The sequence below is a fragment of the Microcaecilia unicolor genome, chromosome 5 (assembly GCF_901765095.1).
Source record: "Microcaecilia unicolor chromosome 5, aMicUni1.1, whole genome shotgun sequence".
In the NCBI taxonomy this organism is placed as follows: Eukaryota; Metazoa; Chordata; class Amphibia; order Gymnophiona; family Siphonopidae; genus Microcaecilia; species Microcaecilia unicolor.
Genome location: NC_044035.1, coordinates 82580071 through 82604493, shown reverse-complemented (window position 1 = coordinate 82604493; position 24423 = coordinate 82580071). Strand labels below are relative to the sequence as shown.

The 24423-nt window shown below is 42.8% G+C and overlaps 1 protein-coding gene across 1 annotated transcript in view; it reads right to left on the bottom strand.

Moving 5' to 3' along the window:
- HTR7 (5-hydroxytryptamine receptor 7) overlaps window positions 1–7201 on the bottom strand; it is a 54913-nt gene extending 47712 nt beyond the window's left edge. The window contains exon 1 of the mRNA XM_030204822.1: window positions 6675–7201. Coding sequence (XP_030060682.1) covers window positions 6675–7201 — 527 coding nt within the window. The remainder of the gene's footprint in view (window positions 1–6674) is intronic.
- Between the last annotated feature and the right edge of the window lie 17222 nt (window positions 7202–24423).

Here is a 24423-nt window from a genome sequence, read left to right as displayed (position 1 = left end):
GTCCATAGATGATCCTGTTTAATTTAATTTAACTGAGTCCTACAACCCGCTAGCTTTTAACAAAAGTTATACAGTGTGGGTACAATAACATTCATAATAGAAAACAATAATCATAACCTCCCCACCCAAACCCTCCCTCCTATCTTCCAAAAGGTCCAGGAGTCTATAATACACAACTTTCTTAATTTTCCCACAAATAGGAAAGTACATATTGGATAATATGAGGAAAGAAAATCTTATTCATCACAGATTTTTCCAAGAATGGTCTCACTGCCATGCTACAAGCCCAACCTTCAGAGAATATTATTTGGGAGAAAAAAGACAATGCCACTGACTTTCAATCCTTGCCCAGAAAGATAGACAAGGGATCCAACACAGATGGAAGGTTTTAAATCCATCCAACACAATTTCCAGCTCCTTTTCCATTACTCAGTCAAATGGGAGGTATGTAGCTGTAATGCATTTAAATTTGAGGTCTGTAGGAGATGAATAAAAAGGGCATAAGTATATGGATGTACAACCCCTTGTAGACTGGCTGCCTGGTCCATAAATGGAGCAGATGGTATTAATAGAGCAAGTCTGGTGGCACGATCTCTTCTGCACCTCATAGTTTTGTATTGAATCATGCCAATTATTGTTTGTCAACCTTGCACATCTTCTGAATAGACCTATTAAAAAAAACCTGGTATCCAGCAATACCCAAATTTCCAGCCCGGGGGGGGGGGGGGGCCATACAAGCTCCGCCTCAGGCAGCATTTTGCCTTGAGCCAGCCCTGCCCAATAACCTGTTGGTCACATTTAGATCGGATAATCGAGACTCAACTGTATTTCTCTGTGTGGAGAGATATATGCTACTATTACTCAGATGACATTAGAATCAGAATTGTTGGGGGGTATGGTAACTTGCATGGAGAAAATGTGCTAGCTATTATCTGTATCAGTTTTGTGGATGCAGAGCATGTATATATTTTAATTCATAAGAACTGCCATATAGTACCAGACTAAAGATCCATGAGGGTCATGTATGAAGTGTGTCACGTATATGAACACTGTCCATCAGGTATGTCTTGAGTGGAAAAAGGGTGAGAACCACTGCTTTAGATGAATCATAAATTTTTTTTTGTTACATTTGTACCCCGCGCTTTCCCACTCATGGCAGGCTCAATGCGGCTTACATATTGTATACAGGTACTTATTTGTACCTGGGGCAATGGAGGGTTAAAGTTTACTACACATAACTAAATTTAGAAACAGATGTCATGAAATTAGCACTGGCATGATATGTATTATGGATTCCTCTTCTTCTTTTTTTTAAAACACATGCATTAAATAGATCTTTTGAATTCTTAGAAAACAAAGAATAATACCAACATTAGGAAACAGAATTCCTGCTATATTGGCAGGAGGATGGGGTGTTAATGTTAACATTTTGGAAAATCTGGCAATTAATTGTACTCTTCTCTGAAATATAGTAAAAATGTTGAATAAATCAGTGCAGTGTGTATTAAAATGTGCACTGGGCACAATCAATGTATGGTACGAGGGTTGCTATGGTAAACAACAGAAAAAGTAGAGACACAGCGCTTTATAGACAGCTTTTAATAAAACTGTTCTACTTTTCAAACTTCCAGGTCAAAATTTTCTTCAGAAATGATTTTCATTATTTACATAACATAAGAGTAGCCATACTGGGTCAGACCAATGATCCATCTAGCCCAGTATCCTGTTTCCAAAGATTGACCAAGCCAGTTCACAAATACCTGGCAGAAACCCAAATTGTCGCAACATTCCATACTACAAATCCCAGGGCAAGCAGTTGTTTCCCCATGTCTGTCTCAATAGCAAACTATGGACTTTTCCTCCATGAACTTGTCCAAATCTTAGATACGCTAATTGCTGTTACCACTTCCTCCAGCAAAGAGTTCCAGAGTTTAACTATTCATTGAGTGAAAAAATGTTTCCTCCTATTTGTTTTAAAAGTATTTCCATGTAACTTCCTTGAGTGCCCCCTTGTCTTTGTACTTTCGGAATGAGTAAAAAATTGATTTACTTCTACTTGTTCTATACCACTCAGGATTTTGAAGATCTCAATCATATCTCCCCTCATCCATGTCTTTTTCCAGGCTGAAGAGCCCTAACCTCTTTAGCCTTTCCTCATATGAGAGGAGATCCATTCCCTTTATCTTTCTGATCACTCTTCTTTGAACCTTTTCTAATTTTACTATATCTGTTCTGAGATATGGCGACCAGAACTGAATGTAATACTGAAGGTGCAGTCGCAACATGGAACGATACAGAGGCATTATAGTATTGTCAGTCTTATTCGCCATCCCCTTCCTAATAATTCCTAGCATACTGTTTGCTTTTTTGGCCGCTACTGCATACTAAGCAGAAGATTTCAGAGTATTATCTACAATGACACCAAGATATTTTTCTTGAGTGCTGGCCCCCAAGGTGGACCCTAGCATCAGGTAACTATGATTCACATTATTCTTTCCAATGTGCATCACCCTGCATTTGTGCACATTAAACTTCATTTGCCATTTGGGTGCCCAATCTTCCAATTTCCTAAGGTCTTCCTGCAATATTTCACAGTCGGCACGTGTTGTAACAACCTTTGAAAAGTTTTGTGTCACCTGCAAATTTAATCACCTCACTCGTCTTTCCGATTTCCATATCATTTATAAATATGTTAAATAGCACTGGTCCCAGTACTGATCCCTGTGGCACTCCACTGTTCACTCTGCTCTATAATCTATATTCATTGTGGGAAGCACAGTGTTTCCAAAAAAGTAAATGAATATACACCTGAAAGGGCGTCCATGAAGATGAGTGAAGTAACTGATGCAAATTGTGCCCTATCCCCCAAATTCTATAAAAGTCACTAAATATTTTGTGCACACATTTGGGTGCATACCTAATGTGTGCATGCAATTTAAGGGGTCCTTTTACTAAGCTGCAGTAAAAGGGGGCCAGCATGTGTATTTGACACGCACTGAGGCCCCCTTTACCGCAGCAGGTAAAAGGCTGTATTTTTTTCCCAAAAAGAAATGGCTGTGTGGTAAGTGAATCACTTATTGCGTGGCCATTTCATGGGGAAGCACTAACCACCACCCACTGAGGTGGTGGTAAGGGCTCCCACACTATAACCAGGAGGTGCGTGGCACTAGCCGACTACCATCATTTTTGTAGCGCCTGTGGGTGGTGGGTGCTGAGGGTGGAAACTACTGCTGGGTTCCTCTAGAAGCCTGGTGGTACTTCCAGATTGGCGAGCAGTGTGCCCGCGTTGGGATTACCGCCGCTTAGTAAAAGAGCCGCTAAATGAATAACTATCCAATTAGTGCCGATAATTGGCTTCTTAACAAGCAGTTATTGGTGCTACTTAGGTCTAATTAAAATTTGCACATGTAAATTTAGGCATGGGAGTCGCACATACATTTTACATGCTGACCCAAAAAGAGGGCACAGCTTTGGGAGCGTCATGGGCAGATCAGGGGCATTTCTCACAATTTATGCATGTTGTTATAGAATAACAGGGATCTGTGCCTAATTTAGATGTGGAGATTTACACCAAGGTTTTGTTGGTGTAATCAATCGTGCCTAAATGCAGTTGCAGTTCCTGGTGCTAAGCGCTATTCTATCAACAGCGCCTAGCTTTAAGTGCCATTTAAAGAATAACACTAAACACTTTTTATGACGTCAATTTTTTAGGTTCTATCTATAGAATTTAGTCCTATGTAGCCACATTCAAAGAACCAAAATCAGGTATCAGGTTTTATTTAATGGATAGAAATGAAGAGAAAATAGTGCAGTATGCATGAGTGACAACTAGCAAGTTAGTAATAGATGGCATTTCAGCCTAAAATCTGAGCACAGGTACTGTAGAATTTGCAGCAGTGGTGTTCCTAGGGGGGCTGACACCCGGGGCGGATTGCCAATGCGCCCCACCCCCCCGGGTGCAGCGCCCCCCCCAGATGCAGTGCAGCCCCCCGGTGAAAGGACACCCCCCCCCCGCGCGAAAGAAACCCCCCGTGCACACCACTGGGGGGATGCCGCGCGCGCCTGTCCTTCGTTTGTTCCATGCTCCCGCTGTGCCCCGGAACAGGAAGTAACCTGTTCCGGGACAGAGGAAGCATGAAACAAACGACGGACAGGCACGCGCGGCACCCCCCAGCGGCGTGCACCCAGGGCGGACCGCACCCACCGCCCCCCCCCCCCCCCCCAGGAACGCCACTGATTTGCACAGTGCTTTTTGACTACAGTACAGATGGGAAATAGAATTACTGGATCTAGGTTAAAGTTCATTCTTAAAAGACACTACTAACTTCTGAATTTTAAGATGCTTTTTAGCACATTAAAAGAAAGGACAAGAATAATTAGGAAATTTGATAAAAAAAAGCTATTCCCAATAAATGAATAGTATACATACGCCCCTGTTTATTAAGCCGCACGCTAATGCCGACACAGCCCATTCAGTTTGGGGCCCTTTTACTAAGCCCCAATCTTGAGCTACCACTGGCCCAGTGCAGGCACAGGCAGTAGTTCCACCCCCATTGGTGGCATTTCTGGTGCTAGCAGAAATATTCAAAAAATATTTCCGCGTGAGATTACCTGGTGGTAATCAGACAGCACTGCATGCCAGGGGTATAGCTAGGTGGGCCATGGGGGCATGGGCCCCCACAGATTTAGCCCTAGCCCCCTCTATTATCGACCCCCCCTCCTGCCACCGCCACCACTGACCCTCCCCCACCCTGCCAGCAGACCAGCGCTGAAGAAGACTAAGGCTGGTGGGGGTTGGGGACCCCCGCCAGCAAAGGTACCTGGCAGCGGCAGTTATGGGGGAGGGTTGGCGGTGGCAGGGGGGGTCAAAAGTGGCGGGGGAGGGTTGGCGGCAGGGGGGGTCGGTTGCTGCAGGAGGCGGGCTAAAATATGCCCCACCCACCTTGGGCTCTGGACCCCCCTCCTGCCGAGGTCTGGCTATGCCCCTGCTGCATGCTACCCAGTTACCACTGGGCTTGCATGGGAGTCCTTACCACCACCTCAATGGGTGGTGGTAAGTGCTCCTTCTTCCATCCCCTACATGACCACACAGTAAGAGCAATCTTACCACATGGCTATGTCTTTTCTTGGCCTATTTACCCGCTGCGGTAAAAAGGGCCTCAGCGTGTGGCAGAAATGGTCCCTGCTACTGGCAGCTTAGTAAAAGGGCCCCTCTGAATGGGCTGTATCAGCATTGCCACATGGCTTAGTAAACGGGGGGGGGGGGGGGGGATTATGTGCAGCACATCAAGAAATCTTGAAAACAGTAGGCACAACCCACAATGAAAGGTCTTAGTAATCAGGTTTTCCCACCATTAATGGAAATAATTATATTGCCTCTCTGTAAGGAAAGCATTCATGGCACAGCTTTAAACCAATCTAATTCTAAAACAAAAGGCACAGCTTAACTGTTTTTATTACAGCTGCACTGGATAAAATTACAGTGCCAGTTAATGTATTTACACTCTAAATGCAAACAGAGATACATACCTTAAGAGTGCTGAAAATTAACAGCGTTTGGATTTTAAAAAGTGAATTATTATGTTCTGTTAATAAAGATTATAACAAATGCACCTGAAAAAGCATTCAAAAATATTTTTGAAGAGTTCCTCCTATTTTGGACCCTACTTCTGTAAGAAAATGTTTGCAGACAGCTAAAGACCTATCAAAGCTTCCTATTTTACTTTAGAGAGACTGCAGGATGCACAGATAGAGCCTCAATTATTCAAAATAATTTTCAAGTGCTGAAAACAGGTTTATTATATTCTCTGAAGATGAGATTGCATTATTATTGATCCCAGAGAGATGAATTCAAGAGAGATAAATCATTCAGACAAAACATGATTATGATATGCTTCTATATGGTTCAGAAAGAGTGTCTTTCTCTGCTCTGAGTACAAAACACACCTATATTCATTCGGGCGGTTTGCTAATTCTGTTGCTGCGGGAAAAATCCTTAGGGATTATGATAGGTTTCCTAAGGATATCTTTCAACCAGACTTCTGAATAATGGTTTGCTTTTCATGCATCTTTGAACTTAAATTTAATATTTTTACTACTCGTTATGCAGCATGTGAAGTGCTTGATGGAATTGGCTTATATATATATATATATATATATATATATATATATATATATATATATATGTATGTATGTATGTATGTTATTACTAAACGATGGCTTGTTACTATACTTTCAGGAAAGGTTCACATTAGAAAGCAAAACCAGAAGAAACGCCTTGTGGATTTTCAACAGTTAAAATAACTGCTTACTCTTTTTTTTACGTCCTGGATGTTTAAAAATACCAAATAGTTATATAGGGGTTTGAGCCCTCATTGCAGCGTCTGTTTTAATTTAAAACCTTACAAATGTGAAACTAAAACAGAACGGTAATATTATAGCCACCACAGGGGCCCAACTTTTCGAAATTATTAGGGGTGCTAAGCCCGATGGAAATAACTCCCCTCCCCTGACACATACAAGGAATTTTGTCGATATTGGGGGTGCTCAAGCACCCACAGAGTCTGCTCCTATGAGCTGCGCTATTTTTTTTTTTTTTTTTTTTTTAAAGAGAGATAGGCAAGCAGACACTGACAGGGCTGAAAGCAAAATACACATGGGCGATTTCTACTCACCTGTCAATACTTATGACACACAAAGTCATAATTGAAGCTGTGCAACACATCACATCCATAGCAATAAAGACATTGCAGAAAACGTGCCCAAAAATCCATTTTCCTCCAATTAGGTCTGTAACGCTAACAAAGGGCATGACTGCCACCGCCACTGAAAGATCAGCCAAAGCCAGAGAAACTATTAAATAGTTAGAGGGCTGTCTTAATTTCTTTACAAAACACACTGAAATGACTACTAAACAATTCCCAGCGATAGTTAGCAAGGTGATCAAAGAAAGAATGGCCCCTATTATAAGCTTCTCAAAGGGTCCATAATACAGGATTCGTTCCCCACACTGGGTGTTGTTTTCTGCGGAAAAGCTAGAAGTTGGCATCGGACTTGAAGTGACATCTTGAATAATCTTCAGCAGACGCGGATTCGAAGAGCCAGAAATCATTCTACTTGCGCTTAGGTCTGGAAGATCCTCTAGCACAAAGGATCTGATGTTACCGTACATGTGATGACTGCCGTTGATTTCGATGACCATTGCGACTTATTTCACCCATGAAGACAGCCTGAACGACCACTATGCAGTTGCGCGTTTATTTTTTTTCTCCCCCACAGATGTTCGTAAAGATCCTCTTCGACTTCTATCGCTGAAGACCACATAAGAAGTCGGATGGATTTGGAACCAAATACTACCTTTGTAATCAAATCGGTCCTCTTCAGTCAGATTATCTGATCCTTGCCAGGCGTCACAGCCTAAACTTTCCTGAACTTCTCGACAGCATGATTCTTTTGGCAACGAGAGAATTCTTTTCGCTACCAAACGAACACGTATTTTCAGAGCTCGGACGACATCATCAGGTACAAACTTAGGACTGTAAACTCTCCCGGCGGGGGGGGAGGGGGGGTCAGGAAAATACCTACTCCCTCTGAATGTAACTCGCCTTGAGCTACAACTGAAAAAAGTGTGAGCTAAATCCAAAGCCCCGTGAAAGATTTCCACCTAATAAACAGTCCCTTGTAACAGAAATAAAATGATCTGTGCTCTGCTTAAACACAAATAAAAGTTGTATGAGATGGCTGAAATCTCCTCTTTCTGCTCCTGAATTCCACATGGAGAAGCCTCGCTAGGCAGGGACACTCTGGACTTCAGCACTGAGACTCCCTCATCAGCAGTTCAACTCCTCTCTCGAGCCCCTTCCCCATCCAGGCAGCTTGCAGGGAAGAGGAGAGGCTGGAACACACAGAAGAGAGCCCGCTGATCCAGCCCTCCCCCTACCATTGAAAAAAAAAATGACTAAATTCAAACTAGTCCTATAGAACTTTAAGGATGTACGCGCTTATATGTGGGTTATATCGGATGGCTGAATTTAAACGCGGTGCAGGTATCATCCCTCAGCTTCTGAGTCCTGCTCAAAGCTTGTGTGTGATGCTTGGCCATTTCCTGCCTTTGCTACGTTGCTACTTGCTACAGTGACTCCCTGCATGTTTCACTCTATAGCTTTCTTTACATCTCTCGATCCGGGGAGACCTTGCTCTGTTTTAGGCTGGGACTGCTGTGGAAGAGATTCTCCCAGTCTAGAATGTCAAACTGGGTGCTGTTGGTTGGGATGAGACGAGACCATGAGACGAGAAGGGGAAAGCAGCTAGCTAAAGCTTTCAGGCACGGATAGATTATTTTATTGTTCGGGTAAGTCTGTCTCTTCCGTATCCTTCTCCCCCATCCCAGAACAGAATCCCATATTGTATTATACTGTATGCCCATGGGGCACGTGAGTGAAACCCCCTATGAGGACGGATCGCTCTGGATCTGCACCCATCCCTCTTCCCCACACCATATGCCCCTTTAGCCCCCAAACACCCCCCCCCCCCCCCCCCCGATCAAGTAGCAAATAAACACACTGGAGACAGAGCCATTGGAGTTCAAGTTGAACTGCATCTTGGCTGCATCTTTGTACAACAAACAATTCCTAACCGGAGCCAATGAATGTGACTTGGGGGAAACATTTAACTGCATCTCCATTTTGAAAGCAACCCCCCCCCCCCCCCCCCAAAAAAAAAAAAAAAAAAAACTCCAGGCATAGGTACACCCAGCCAGGTGTGAACAAACAGCCTGCCACAGTCCCAGCACATCTGCTTGCCCTGCCCACTTTGCCCTTCCTTTGTTTCTTGCTATTATTGTCCCCCTCCCTTTGCCAACTTCCTCCACCATCTCAGAGAAATCCAGGGGTATCACCTCCTGTCCTTGTATAGGCTGTCCTCCAAAACTGCACCCCAACAGCCTGCGAGCTTCGGTTATTAATATCTTACCTCACCCCTTTATGTCCCGCCTGCTCTGACAACAATGTTTGCCAAAACCCAAAGTAACAGCAAAGATTCAACCATAGAAAAACAAGACAAAAAAAACCAACTCCCACGGATGGGCAGGAGGAATGCATGGCCACCAGCTTAGCCCCTTGCAACTGCCCAACATTCACAGCTAGCCATCCAATCAGCACGCATGGGGTTTGAACACTGTGCGTGCCTTGATTCACCAGTGCGAAGGTGCACCCCGTTCCCACGCATCTTGGCTCGCCACCATCCCCACTGTCACCGCATACCTGACTCCATCACCCTTCTGGCCCTGTTATCTCCGGATAACAGAGGCACTCGGGATCACTTCTGATCTGCCCCATCCCCCCCCCACACATACCCTATATCCTTTAACCCCCAAACACCGACCGACCAAGTAGCAAATAAACACACCAGAGACAGAAACTCAGGACTCAACTTGGCTGCAGCCTTATTTGTTCAACAAACAATTCAAGTTCAGGCTCAGGATGTTTTTATTTGATTAACCACTTAGGGAAAACCATCAAAGCGGAGTACAATAAACAATATAAAAATCAGGACTATTGTCCAAAAAGAACTCCTAACAGTATACAAAAAAGAAAAAGATATAAGTAAAGGTACTGATGAATTACCATGTCCCCAGACCTCGATGCACAGTGCCATCCATGCTGTCTAACCCGAGCTAACATGACTAGGGGACAACATTTAACTGCATCTCCATTTTGAAAGCAACCACCCATCTCCAGGCATATCTACACCCAGAACAGCTGCTTGCCCTGCCCACCTTACCCTTTCTTTTCTTCACCCAACTATTTCCCCCTTTGTCGAATTCCTTCACCATCCCAGAGGAATCCAGGGGTAACAGCTCCTGTTCTCGTATAGGCTGTCCTCCGAAGCTGTACCCCCACAATCCCAACAGCCTGCAAGCTTCGCTTAATATCTTATCTCTCCCCTTTATGTCCCCACTGGCTCAGGTTTTCTGCCACAGCCAGGTGTAGATAACTACACACGACTTCCCCCAAAATAAAGTGTGGCCCCTAACAGTCCCCAACCTCAGTATCCTCTCCAAGGCCTCCTGCGGGTCATTATTAAACAAATCCAGGCTGATGTCTGAGAGATGGACACCACCCCCTCGAAAACGTCCTTCCATGCCTCCCCCTTCCCCCCAACATTTAGACAATTGTAACTAACCTGAAAACCACCCTGGTCAGTAACCAGTCCAACAAGGTAGAACAATCTTTCCTCACCCACTCTAACCTACTGTCCCATGGTCTTACCCAAATCATTCCCACTCAGATGGACAAGGATCACCCACGGAGACTGATTGCTCCCCTCATGAAAGCCCAACTCTAGCAGGAACTGATCCCCAGTGTATGCCGCGAATGCCCATCCAGACAACCACCACTCCAGCAGCTTCCAAGGCCAGGTGAGGTCCATAAGGCCAAACAAGAGCTTATTGAAATGCCCATAGCACGAAAGAATGGCCCACCACCTAGTTCATCCCTCATCCATCACCCCTAGTGCACGGATCTATAAGAAATAAAACAAAAACAATATAAGTGATTCCCCTCTCTTGTCTGGATAAATGTCTATATGTGAATGTCAGATGCCGGATGCCTAAGAAATAAGATGGGAGAGTTAGAATATATTGCACTAAATGAAAAATTAGATATAATAGGCATCTCTGAGACCTGGTGGAAGGTGGATCGAATTGATGGAGGGGTAGCATTGTATATTAACGAGAGCCTTGAATAGAATAGATTGAAAATTCTGTAGGAAACAAAACACATCTTGGAATCCATATAGATTGAAATTCCATGTGTAAAGGGGAAAAGGATAGTGATAGGAGTGTACTACTGTCCACCTGGCCAGGATGAACAGACAGATATAGAAATGTTATCAGAAATTAGGGAGGCTAACAAACTGGGGAACAAAATAATAATGGACGATTTCAATTACCCCTATATTGACTGGGTAAATATAACATCAGGGCATGCTAGGGAGGTAAGATTCCTTGACAAAATCAAGGACTGCTTTATGGAGCAGCTGGTATAGGATCCAACAAGAGGAGGAAAAATTCTAGACCTAATCCTTATGGAGCGCATGTGCAGGAGGTAATGGTTCTGGGGCTGCTTGATAACAGTGATTATAACATGATCAGAATTGATATCGGCTTTGGAGTACATATACACAGGAAATCCAATATGTTAGCATTTAACTTTCAAAAAGGAGAGTATGATAAAATGAGAAGAACAGTGAAAAAAAACTTAGAGGAGCAGCTGCAAAGGTCAAAAATTTACATCAGGCGTGGATGCTGTTCAAAAACACCCTCCTGGAAGCCCAGGCCAAATATATTCCATTTATTTAAAAAGGAGGAAGGAAGACCAAATGACAGCTGGCATGGTTAAAAAAATGAGGTGAAGGAAGCTATCAGAGCTAAAAGAAAATCTTTCAGAAAATGGAAGAAGGATCCGACTGAAAATAATAAGAAACTACATAAGGAATGGCAAGTCAAATGTAAAGTGATAATAAGGAAGGCGAAGAGGGACTTTGAAAAAAAAAGATTGTGTTGGAGGCAAAAACACATAGTACAAATTTTTTTAGGTATATTAAAAGCAAGAAGCTGGCAAAAAAATCAATTGGACTGCTAGATGACCGAGGGGTAAAAGGGGCACTCAGTTAGGATAAAGCCATAGCAGAAATATTAAATGAATTCTTTGCTTCGGTCTTCACCGAGGAAGATTTGGGAGAGATACCGGTGTCAGAAAAGATATTCAAAGCTGACAAGTCAGAGAAACTGACAAATAAGTACCTAAGCCACATTGCGCCTGCCATGAGTGGGAAAGTGCGGGGTACAAATAAAAAAAAAATCTCTATAAACATGGAAGGTGTAATAGCGCAATTTGACAAACTGAAGAATAGCAAATCGCCTGGACCAAATGGTATTCATCCCAGAGTACTGATAGAAAAATGAACTTGCAGAACTATTAGTAATATGTAATCTATCTTTAAAACCAAGCATGCTGCTGGAAGACTGGAGGGTGGCTAATGTAACACCAATTTTTTTAAACGGTTCCAGAGGTGATCTAGGAAATTATAGACTGGTGAGCCTGATGGTGCCGGGCAAAATGGTAGAGACTATTATAAAGAACAAAATTACAGAGCATATTCAAAAGCATGGATTAATGAGACAAAGCCAACATAGATTTACTGAAGGGAAATCTTGTCTCACCAATCAATTACATTTCTTTGAAGGAGTGAACAAGCATGTGGATAAAGGTGAGCCGGTCAATATTGTGTATCTGGATTTTCAAAAGGCAAAGTATTTGACAAAGTATTTCATGAAAGACTCCAGAGGAAATTGGAGAGTCGTGGGATAGGAGGTAGTGTACTATTGTGGATTAAAAACTGGTTAAAAGATAGAAAACAGAGAGTGGGGTTAAATGGTCAGTATTCTCAATGGAGAAGGATAGATAGTGGGATTCCCAAGGGGTCTGTGCTGGGACCGTTGCTTTTTAACATATTTATAAATGAGCTAGAGATGAAAGTAACTAGTGAGGTAATTAAATTTGCTGATGACACAAAGTTATTCAAAGTTGTTAAATCGCAGAGGATTGTGAAAAATTACAAGAGGACCTTATGAGACTGGGAGACTGGGCATCCGAATGGCAGATGACATTTAATGTGAACAAGTGCAAAGTGATGCATGTGGGAAAGAGGAACTCAAACTATAGCTACGTAATGCAGGGTTCCACATTAGGAGTCACAGACCAGGAAAGGGATCTAGGCATCATCGTTGATGATACGTTGAAACCCTCTGCTCAGTGTGCAATGGCGGCTAAGAAAGCAAATAGAATGTTAGATAATTATTATGAAAGGAATGGAAAACAAAAATAAAGACATTATAATGCCTTTGTATCACTCCATGGTGCGACCACACCTCGAATATCATGTGTAGTTCCAGTCACTGCATCTCAAAAAAGATATGGTGGAATTAGAAAAGGTACAGAGAAGAGCGATGAAAATGATAAAAGGGATGGGATGACTTCCCTATGAGGAGAAGAGAGGCTGAGGGGAGATATGATAGCGGTCTATAAAATAATGAGTGGAATGGAACTGATAGACGTGAATCGATTGTTTACTCTTTCCAAAAATACTAGGACTAGGGGGCAAGCAATTAAGCTAAAAAGTAGTGAATTTAAAATGAATCAGAGAAAATATTTCTTCACTCAACATGTAAATAAACTCTGGAATTCCTTGCCAGAGAATGTAGTAAAAGCAGTTAGCTTAGTGGGGTTTAAAAAAAAAGGTCCATAAGACATTATTCAAATGGACTTGGGAAAATCCATTGCTTATTTCTAGGATAAGCAGCATAAAATGTATTGTACTGTTTTGGGATCTTGCCAGGTACTTGTGACCTGGATTGGCCACTGTTGGAAACTGGATGCTGGGTTTGATGGACCTTCGGTCTGTCCCAGTATGGCAATACTTATGTACTTTACTGAATCACCCCCGAATCTAACCCTGCAGCAGTTGCCTGTCGCCAACCAGATCCTAAAAATGGGACCCATATTCCTGGGGATTAAGGCCTACAGCCTCCAACGACTGCCATAGGATGGCCACAAATTGGAACCAGATCAGCAGGGATAAATCATCATGTACCAAAAAATAAATGTCACTCTCATGCTGCAATGCCAGAAAGGATTGCACATTGTGCAGTAGGCACATGACAGCTGAGGAAACCCCCTTTAGCCACAACAGCTCCCTCCTCCCCTTCTGGTTCATTTTAAGACTGCCCAACTGAAATGGCTAAAACATCCCCCTCAAGATATACATGCTCTTGAAGGAGATCTGATCCCCCCTAGTGCCCGCCCTGAACGAGCTACCAGTTCACCCATCCGCAGTGCCCCCAAAAATGACAAAACAAAAGCAGTATGAAATAGGCAAACTTCTTACGCAGAAAAATAGCATGTTTCCAAAGCATGCCATGAAACTTGTAGTAAATCATGGGCAATTAGCCAACACGTATCAATCAATAGACCACCCCCTTGCCCATCCCACTAAAACTCGCTTAATGAGGAAACTGCCCACTGTATTTCCCCAGTCCTGCACCTTCTGCAAAAAGGAAAAACCCCATCAGGTCACCAACAACCACTGAATTAGATCTCCCCTGTCCCTTAGCTATGAGAATGAAATCAAGTAACAAGGAGTCCAGTGCCTTACCCCCACTCCATCCCCCCTGATTCCAGAAGTAGCCCATATTTCACATTTTTTCATCCACGCTGGTAAGATGCTCACATCCCAGTCGCTACCAACTGTCGCAGAAACTGCCATGCTTTACTGCCCCAAGCTTCCACAGGTGTTTGGGAACTGGAATGCTCTTTTTCACTGCTCCCAGAGCCAGGGTTCTGAAAGCCAACCACTTGGAATGAGACAAGGCATCAGCAATTAGATTACTGGTGTCATGATTTGAGGAAAGTGAGCCCTTGGGCAGTAACGAGGTTGGTACCACCTGCACAATGCAAACGCAGCACAGGCCATCGATAATGATGGCTGACACTGCTGCTAGACAAAATCCAGGATAGACCACAAGCACACACGAACCAGAACAGAACCTGGATCTAGACAGGCAAGGTCAGGAGCAGGCCAGCGGTCAAGACAGGCAGCAAGCAGATGAAATGAGGAACAGGCAAGAGGTCAAGGCAAGCAGCAAGCAGATGTGGAGGGGCATAATCGAACGCGAACGCCTATCTCCATGGGCGTCTATGTCTGAAAACGGGTACGTGAAGAGACGGGACAGACTGTATTTTCAAAAAAATGGATGTTTTTCAGCTGGGCGTTTGTTTTTTTTAGCGATAATGGAAACTAAAAACGCCCAGCTCAAAAACGTCCTAATCCAAGCCATTTGGTCATGGGAGGGGCCAGGATTCGTAGTACACTGGCCCCCCAGATATGCCAGGACACCAACTGGGCACCTTAGAGGTCAGTGCGGTGGACTTCAGAAAAAGCTCCCATATGCATAGCTCCCTTACCATGGGTGCTGAGCACCCAACCCCCCTCCCCCAAAACCCACTACCCACAAATGTACAACACTACCATAGCTCTTAGGGGTGAAGGGGGCACCTACATGTGGGTACAGTGGGTTTTGGAGACCTCCCATTTACCAGCACAAGCATTACAGGTAGGGGGGGATGGGCCTGGGTCCACCTGCCTGAAGTGCACTGCGGTACCCACTAAAAGTGCTCCAGGGACCTGCATACACACAGGCCTCTAGGACTTGTTGCTGCTATATAACCTTGGCACACCAGTTGACACCTGAAGACTAATCTCTCCGAAAACATCCTTTATTAGAATAAGCACACTTACTCACAGTTAACTGCAGATCAGAGGTTGTGCCCCACTGGCAACGAGTCTCCCTGGTACTGAGATGAGCAGTAGGTCAGAGCTGGCAAAATGCTGTACAATGCCCTCTTTCAGCCACATTCAAGGTAAGAACTAAGTTCTGTAATGTGGCTAACACATGAAAGGGAGCTAAAACTGGCTTACAAAAATGGCCACTACCTCATGGACTACCGGAAACAAAACAGGGCACACTCTGACCCAGTAAGCAGGGGGGAAAGCACCATGGGAGTAGAGCCTACCAACTACCAACATCGTGAGCATTTGCCACAAGCAGTGGAATCACGGAGCCCAATACCCTACACCCACATAACAGAAAAGGTGTCACACTCACCCGAGACCCACATCAGAACCAGGGAAAGGCTGTCACAGGATAGAACACATTCTGCTGTCATGGAGGTGGGTACGGCATTTGAGGCTGGCATAGAGGCTGGAAAAAAAAGATTTTTAAGTGTTTTTTTTTTTGGTGGGAGGGGGTTAGTGACCACTGGGGGAGTCCGGGGAGGTCATCCCCCAATTCCCTACAGTGGTCATCTGGGCAGTTGGGGCACTTTTTTAGGACTTGTTCGTGAAAAAAAAAGGGTCCAAAAAAAGTGACCCAAAATCGCGGTAAAAATGCCTTTTTTTCGATTATCAGCTAAAGACGCCCATCTCTCCTCGGCCAATAACCACGCCCCAGTTCCACCTTCACCATGCCTCCGACACACCCCCGCCAACTTTACCCGTTTCCGCAACGGATTGCAGTTGGAAACGCCCAAAATCAGCTTTCGATTATACCGATTTGGGTGCCCACGGGAGAAAGACGCCCATCTCCCGATTTGGGTCGCAATATACGTGTTTTTCTCTTTCGATTATAAGCAGGATAGTCAGGAACAGGTCGGATGACCCTCCAGAGCAAGGCAGGAAAACTAGAACAAGACATGACAGGAACAACAGAACAGGGCAATGCAGGAACAAGGTAGAACTGGCACAAGCTGGCTGGAATGTTAGAGCAGGTCAGAACAGACAAGGAAAGAACACTGGAACAGAGAAGGAAAGAACACTGGAACAGACAAAGAAAGAACACTGGACTAGACAGGGCAGGAACACTGGAACAGACAAGGCACACTGAAGTCTGCAGGACATCAGGAAGCCTGTTGCCATGGCACTGGTGGAGAGTCAGGAACTTCCTTATATACAGTACCTAGGCAGGATGTGATGTCATCAGTCAGCACCCTCTAGCAGGGCTATTAAAGGGAGTGCAGAGTTCCAAGAAGTAGAACAAATTCTTCAGGCATGGAATGCTGCTGGAGACCACAGAAGACTTCAGCAAAGAGGTGAGGAATATAACAACTACTACCTGGAATACGCCTCGCACATGCTGTATTGTTTAGCCAGAAACAAGCCAAGACAAATACTCACAGCAAATCAGACACCTGGGGGCAATTAGCAGACTGGAAGTTATTAACCTCCACCATTGCCAGATTATCATAACAAAAGACCAAGCATTGATCCCTTAACATCTTCCTCCAAACCTCCAGCTCCAGAAAAAAGAGGATAGATTGAGCCAGTCCGGATTTTACTACTACTACTACTTAACATTTCTAAAGCGCTACTAGGGTTACGCAGCGCTGTATAGTTTAACAAAGAAGGATAGTCCCTGCTCAAAGGAGCTTACAATCTAAAGGACGAAATGTAAAGTTGGGCAGTCTAGATATCCTGAATGGAGGTATAATGGCCGAAGGTGACATTGAAGAGGTGGGCTTTGAGTAAGGATTTGAAGATGGGCAGTGAGGGGGCTTGGCGTATGGGCTCAAGGAGTTTATTCCACGCATAGGGTGAGGCGAGGCAGAAAGGGCGGAGTCTGGAGTTGGCGGTGGTGGAGAAGGGTACTGAGAGGAGGGATTTGTCCTGTGAGCGGAGGTTGCGGGTAGGAGCATAAGGGGAGATGAGGGTAGAGAGGTAATGAGGGGCTGCAGATCGAGTGCATTTGTAGGTAAGTAGGAGAAGCTTGAACTGTATGCGGTACCTGATCGGAAGCCAGTGAAGTGACTTGAGGAGAGGGGTGATATGGGCGTATCGGTCCTGACGGAAGATAAGACGTGCAGCAGAGTTCTGAATGGATTGAAGGGGGGATAGATGGCTAAGTGGGAGTCCAGTGAGGAGTAGGTTGCAGTAGTCAAGGCGAGAGGTAATGAGAGAGTGGATGAGTGTTCGGGTGGTATGCTCAGAGAGGAAAGGGCGAATTTTGCTGATGTTATAGAGAAAGAAGCGACAGGTCTTGGCTATCTGCTGGATATGCGCAGAGAAGGAGAGGGAGGAGTCAAAGATGACTCCGAGGTTGCGGGCAGATGAGATGGGGAGGATGAGGGTGTTATCAACAGAGATAGAGAGAGGAGGGAGAGGAGAAGTGGGTTTGGGTGGAAAGACAATAAGCTCGGTCTTAGCCATGTTCAGTTTCAGGTGGCAGTTGGACATCCAGGCAGCAATGTCAGATAGGCAGGCCGATACTTTGGCCTGGGTTTCCGCAGTGATGTCCGGTTTTATTTCCATTGAAAGCAATGATCTGTCCTCTCCTCCCTTCTTGTTCTCCTTTTTCTGGAGCCATATGGTAACCCTATGTAGAGGTACTTAGGTGAGCAAAAGAGAATCACTTAGTAATTATTCTGGACTTGTTTGCTAAGGAATATGATCAGTATCTCATATGTGGCCCTAAGTTCTGCTGACAGGCTGTACCAATGAAAGGAATAATACCAAAATGAAAATATATTATTCAGGAGAGGAGAAACAGGGGTGATATGATACAGACGTTCAAATATTTGAAAGGTATTAATCTGCAAACGAACCTTTTCCGGAGAGGGGAAGGCGGTAGAACGAGAGGACATGAAATGAGATTGAAGGGGGGCAGACTCAAGAAAAATGTCAGGAAGTATTTTTTCACGGAGAGAGTGGTGGATGCTTGGAATGCCCTCCCGCGGGAGGTGGTGGAGAGGAAAACGGTAACGGAATTCAAACGTGTGTGGGATAAACATAAAGGAATCCTGCTCAGAAGGAAGGGATCCCCAGAAGCTTAGCCGGCGGTGGGAGGTGGGGATAGTGCTGGGCAGACTTATACGGTCTGTGCCAGAGCCGGTGGTGGGAGGCGGGGCAGGTGGTTGGGAGGTGGGGATAGTGCTGGGCAGACTTATACGGTCTGTGCCCTGAAAAAGACAGGTACAAATCAAGGTAAGGTATACACAAAAAATGACACTACATACATCCTGGCCTACCACCGTCCCTGCTGTCACCACACACCTGCAATCCAGAAGCATTGAGTGTCTGCTGCAGGTCCCTTAGGCTCTGTTACTTCTAGCAGGCTCTCCTCAAAAGGGAGGAAGGCAAAGTACTAGAAAATATGGGGTGCTGAACTAAGGATTATGGTGTAGGCATGATCCTGGGACGTAGTGACAGACCACGGGTGGGGGAAGAGCAATTGTGATGAGAGAGTAGACATGAAATCAGTACTGGGAGAAGCTCAGTCCAATTTGTGTCTGGAATGAAAGACAGGTTATATATGATAAAGTACAGGTTGTAAGGGTGGGAGTGGTACAAGAAGCAGACGATTAAAGCCAACATTAGAGAGAGTAAATGGGAGTCTGAATAGGTAAATTATTAACGTACATGGGAGGGTTTAATGTAATACAATCATCTGGGAAGAAACATGGCACTGTTATGAAATATTGACATTTTCAATTCAAGACAATGGGAAAAATGGTAAAAGTTTAAAACACACTATGGGAAAGTACATTTAGCTCCTATAAAAATAGCCAAACGAGGATTCATATGTTTTTTTATTATTTGCATTTAAATACCATAAATAATGTGAGACTCTGAACAAATTCCGGGACTGACATGTGCTTCCTGCTGTCCAGAGCACAGACTAGTCCCTATCAGAAGGCTCAAACTTAAGAATTTCAAACCACAAAGCTCCCTTCCTCCCCCATAGACTACTTCTGTTGATTAATGATCTGTGCTTTGATATGCTAATGCAAGGGGCAGCTCAAGGCAATCTGCTACCTGAAGAAAGGGATGAATTGGGTTTCCCTCCATCTCCCAAGGCATGCTAAAGGGAAGAGATGGACAACGACACATTCTCTTATCTTGAATGATACTTTTTGATCAGACTAGCAATGTATTTCTTGATTAGCTTTCCATATCTAACATTCCCTCCCTCAGGTCAAAACAGAATGAACAAAAGATGGAAATACTAGAAAATAATAAACAAAAAAAGTTCCACTAAAGAGCAAAAGAGAAAAGCTCAACTAAAACGGAAGGAAAAGCATCAAAAAGATCCAGGTTGGCACTGACCTAAACAGCTGTATTGATCACAAGGAACCACTGTTCATCATTGGCAAAAACCTTCCATTTTTCAGTGTAGAGTCCCAACTTAAAGCCTCAAAACCGAAACGCCTAGATGTCCAATTATATCATTAAACGGCTCAGTGTTGGAAATCCTTTTTCAGTTTGACTATGTTTTTAAACCATTTGTTGCAGAGGCTAAGTCATACTTTAAAGATCCAGCACATTTTATCAGAACTTTACTAAAAATGCTAGTACTGGCATTTTAGTTACCACGAATCTGGAGGTTCTTTGATCTAATATTCCCCATGATTTCACTTTGGAGGTTATTGAAACAGCATCAAACAAACCAGATATTAGCATATTCAAGTTAAATTTTTGAGTCCCTAGCCAAGTTGATGCTCTGTAGCAACTATTTTTTATTTGATGGTCAATTTTTTCTTCAAATCCTTGGCAGGGATATGGGTATAGCCATGGCTCTGAGCATTAGCAATATCTATGTGGTTTTTATATCCATCCACATGATTCAGCAGTGTTTTGATTTGGCATAGATTTATCGATGTAGACAATGGTAGGAGGATCACCATAAAGGACTCCAAAGCATAAGAGGAATCCAGTAAAACTTATATGGAAATATAATGTTTAATTTTTACAAAATATTTCTAAAAGGCAAGGAAAAGACCTCAAAACGCCCGACCGCTTACTTTCAATTTTCATCGGCTTTAACTGGGGGCGTGGTGTTCATCACTGATCATAAAAACCTTGTTTCAAACAATTACTTCAACTTTTAATTTATTTCCAAAAAGATTTTAGCAAATGTATTCTTTTTTGTAATTTTTTTTTTAAATATATTACCAATCTCAATGCTAACTTCAAATTGTATTTGGTTCACAAAAACCTTTACCAATTCTTATGAAATGCTATGAAGCAACTATTTTCACAAATAAAGTAAAGTCGAGCACTGGATTCCTCTTCATCTGTTTTATAGATTTATCGATTAAATATTTTTTGTGTGGTCTTCAACTGCTGATTCTTTAGGCTCAGAACACCAAATCCTCACTTGAAGTTTTCTATAGAATTTGATTACAATAAGGAGTCATCTTTGGAAGATAGACAATCGCCTGACCATTAAAGTTTATAGAAAATCAGTAGAATGCAACAGTTTGTTGTAGTTTGAAAGTCATCACTCTAGGAGATTGAGATCAGCTCTCCCTATTGGACAGTTCTTAACAATCTAAGAAATCTGTTCATCTATAGAGGAATATAAAGTTCAATCTAAAATGTTATGGTTAGGTCCTACTCTGCCCACTCTCCCAAGTAAAGTACATACTCTCAATATTTCCCTTCCTATTTAATCCATTTTAAAAATATTTAGGGTGACAATGGATTCCACCTTATCTTTTGAGCCTCAGGTTAAATGTCTAAGCAGAAAAATATTCTGGAAACTGAAGCAACTTCGTAAAGATAGAAAATATCTTTATCCACAACACTTTAAAATGGTCATTCAAGCTTGCATTATTTCCTAATTAGATTACTGTAATCTATGTGGGTTATATTGAGACAATAAGGAAACAACTATGAACCATACAGAATGTTTCAGCTCAATTGATCTACAATGCATGTAAATTCCACTCCATCGCCCCTTTTTCAAATCTTTACACTGGCTACCAATACAAGCCCGCTCATTATTTAAACTGTGTTCATTGATTTTCAGAATTTTTCATGGTATGGCTCTATTATATCTAACACCTTTAGTTGTTTCATCATGGTCCATTAGGACCCATTGCATTGTCAATTATCTAACCTTATTACCTAACCTTTAGAAAGCAACTGAAAAAACATCTGTTCAAACAATTTCTTTAAAACTAATCTTTCATGTTTAGTTATTCTGACTGTTACAGTATTGTTGTTTTGTATTTTCCCTGGAACTAATCAGGTTGACCTTATTGCAAACCACACTGAACCATCTTTTTGGTTTCTGTGATATATAAGTCCATTATCCCATAGTCCATTATCTCCCTTTCCCTCAGATTGCCAGCTACCCCTTTCCTTCTCTACCCTACCCCCTCCAGGTAGCAAGCATCTCCCCATCTCCATTCTACCCCTCCCTAGGTAGTAAGCATCTCTCCTTCCCTACCTCATATCTTCCCCCTCCTAGTCCAGTATCTCCCTACCTTGGCCCCATATCCAGCATGTTCCCCCTCTTACTTTTCCCTTGTCACCATCACTACAGCCCTATCATTTCCCTGCTGCTACAAAGATACTCAGTGTCAGCACAGAAGTTTTCAGTAGAGGTCCTCACTGAGTGCTCCACATCTTGCCATCCTTCAATGCATTGGAGTATGAGCCTTTAATGAAAGGTCCCATACCAGTACTGAGTACCTTTGGGGCAGCAGGGAAGAGGTAGGGCATTAGCAGAAAAGGAATGGGGGAAGATAAGATAAGATACACTCTACTGTTAAACTGCCACTCCCACCCCCTTCCCAAATGGTGCTGCTCTAGGTGGGTACCTAGTCAACCTAGAGGCAAGGCTGACCCTGATTTGTTTTTGTTTCCATGCTGAACTTCTTTTCAAATTCTCTTTTGGCCTGTCTTATTAGAGCTTTTTGCTATTCTTTTTGTTCTTTCTTTTCTATTTTCCTCATTTGGATTCACTTTCTGTTTTTGAAAAATGTTCATTTGACTGTAATAACCTCTTTTTCCTCTCCATTTAACTATTTTGACAATGGTTTAGGTTTCTGCCATCCTTTTTTACTGCATGGAATACATTTGATGTGGGCTTCTAAGATGGCATTTTAAAAGTATCTCTATGCTGCATACAAATGTTTAACTTTTGCAACCACTCCTCTTAGTCTTTTGTTTCATCCCTTATTTTATTGTAGTTCCTCTTATTACAGTTAAATGCAAGTATAGTGGTTTTACTTGATATCTTCCCTCCAGCTATTCCCAAGCAGCCCCACCGTTACTCTGTATAAAAAGTCCTAAGTAATACAGAAGAGTAGATTTAGAGTAATCCCCTCTCTCAATGGGATCTAGGACTAGCTGCTGTGTGGATGAGAATACAGAATTTAAGGTCTTTATAAAAATTTAGGGAAATTCAAAAGGAGTCTTCCTATGGAAATCCAATGAACATACAGTGAGTAATTTTATAAAAAGGGAACCCAGGAGAGTAGCGCTTTAGAAATGTTAAGTAGTAGTAGTAGTGCAGCAAGCTTTGATCCTGGCAAGATAGGTTCAATTCCCACTGCAGCTTCTTGTGACCTTGGGTAAGTCACTTAACCCTCCATTGCCCCAGGTACAAAAATTTAGATTGTGAGCTCTCTAAGGACAAAGTACCTGCATATACCCCTGGATTCTATATAGCATGCCTAGAAATTCACACCGAAATCCAAGCCTATTCTATAACAATGCACATAACTTAATTAGCTTAACAAGCTAATCAGCATTGATAACGGCTCTTAACAAGCAATAATGAGCATTAATTGGTAATAATTATTAGAATTTACCCATACAACTCGTTAAGTGCATTCTATAACGGAGTGCGCTGAACTTCTAACGTGCACAGGGGAAATAGGCGTTTCATGGGTGTTCCAAAATTTACACATGTAGCTAAATATGACCCAGTCTGCCTAAATCTACGTGCTTGGATTTAAGCCACATTTTTGTCGGTGTACATGGATGCGCATAGTTTTAGGTGCTGAGATATCAACTAAGTGTATTCTATAATTGTCACCTAAATCTAGGAGCTAATTATAGAATATGCTTAGTCAGCATGGATTTCAGTGCCGATTTTCTTATGCGCCATATATAGAATCTAGCCCATAATGTGTACAGCACTGCATACACATAGTAGTGCTATAGAAATGATTAGTAGCAGTAGTTTGACAGGGCAAAAAGGTGCCTATTCTATAAAGACAGATAAGCACCTAGCTCAAATCAGACCTAGATTGAAGGCATGGACATGACACTTGCTCAAGAGCAGGTGTAAATGTACTCAAGTAAAATATGCAGGATCCTATGTATTTTATAAAATGCTTATGTAAATCATGTCTCTGTACATGCACCACCCATGTTGTGCCACAAATACAAGCCAGCTTGCATTTTATACTCTTTTTTAGATATGATCTAATTTTGTAAAGACTCGTTTACATGTATGAAAAAGCATTTTATATGTGAAACTGGATTATAACATTGCTTTCTTGATGCTCTTTTAGCCAAAAATAATTGGGTTCATAGAAGTGTGGTTGTCTATCTTTGGCTATAAAATTTTAGACGTTACATTTCTTTTTAACCTACTGAGGGTGCAGTGTGAGGCAGTGATTCAAAATTAGTTTATTGAATTTGGTGTGGGATGAAAGAGTAGTGAGTCAATTGCCTGAATGGGACAATTAAAAGGAAATGAGGCAAGAGATGAGAAACATGTAAATGAAAGCTTCTTTAATTGAATATTTGTGAAGCAGAATAATTCAGGTTTTTTTTGGTGTACTTACATTTCAATTATATTTATGTAGGCAAGTATTGCTTGCTTCTTTGTATGTGTTGCTTGAATAAAGATTTATTTACTAACAGCACATGCTAATGCTGCTAACATGCATCACTTGCAGCAGAACCTGTTTTATACAATGGCATATTCTAAAAAGAGGCACAAGTAAATTCCAACAGGTATAGCTGAAAAGGGGGCATGGCCATGGGAGGAGTGTGGGCGTGTCAGTGGTG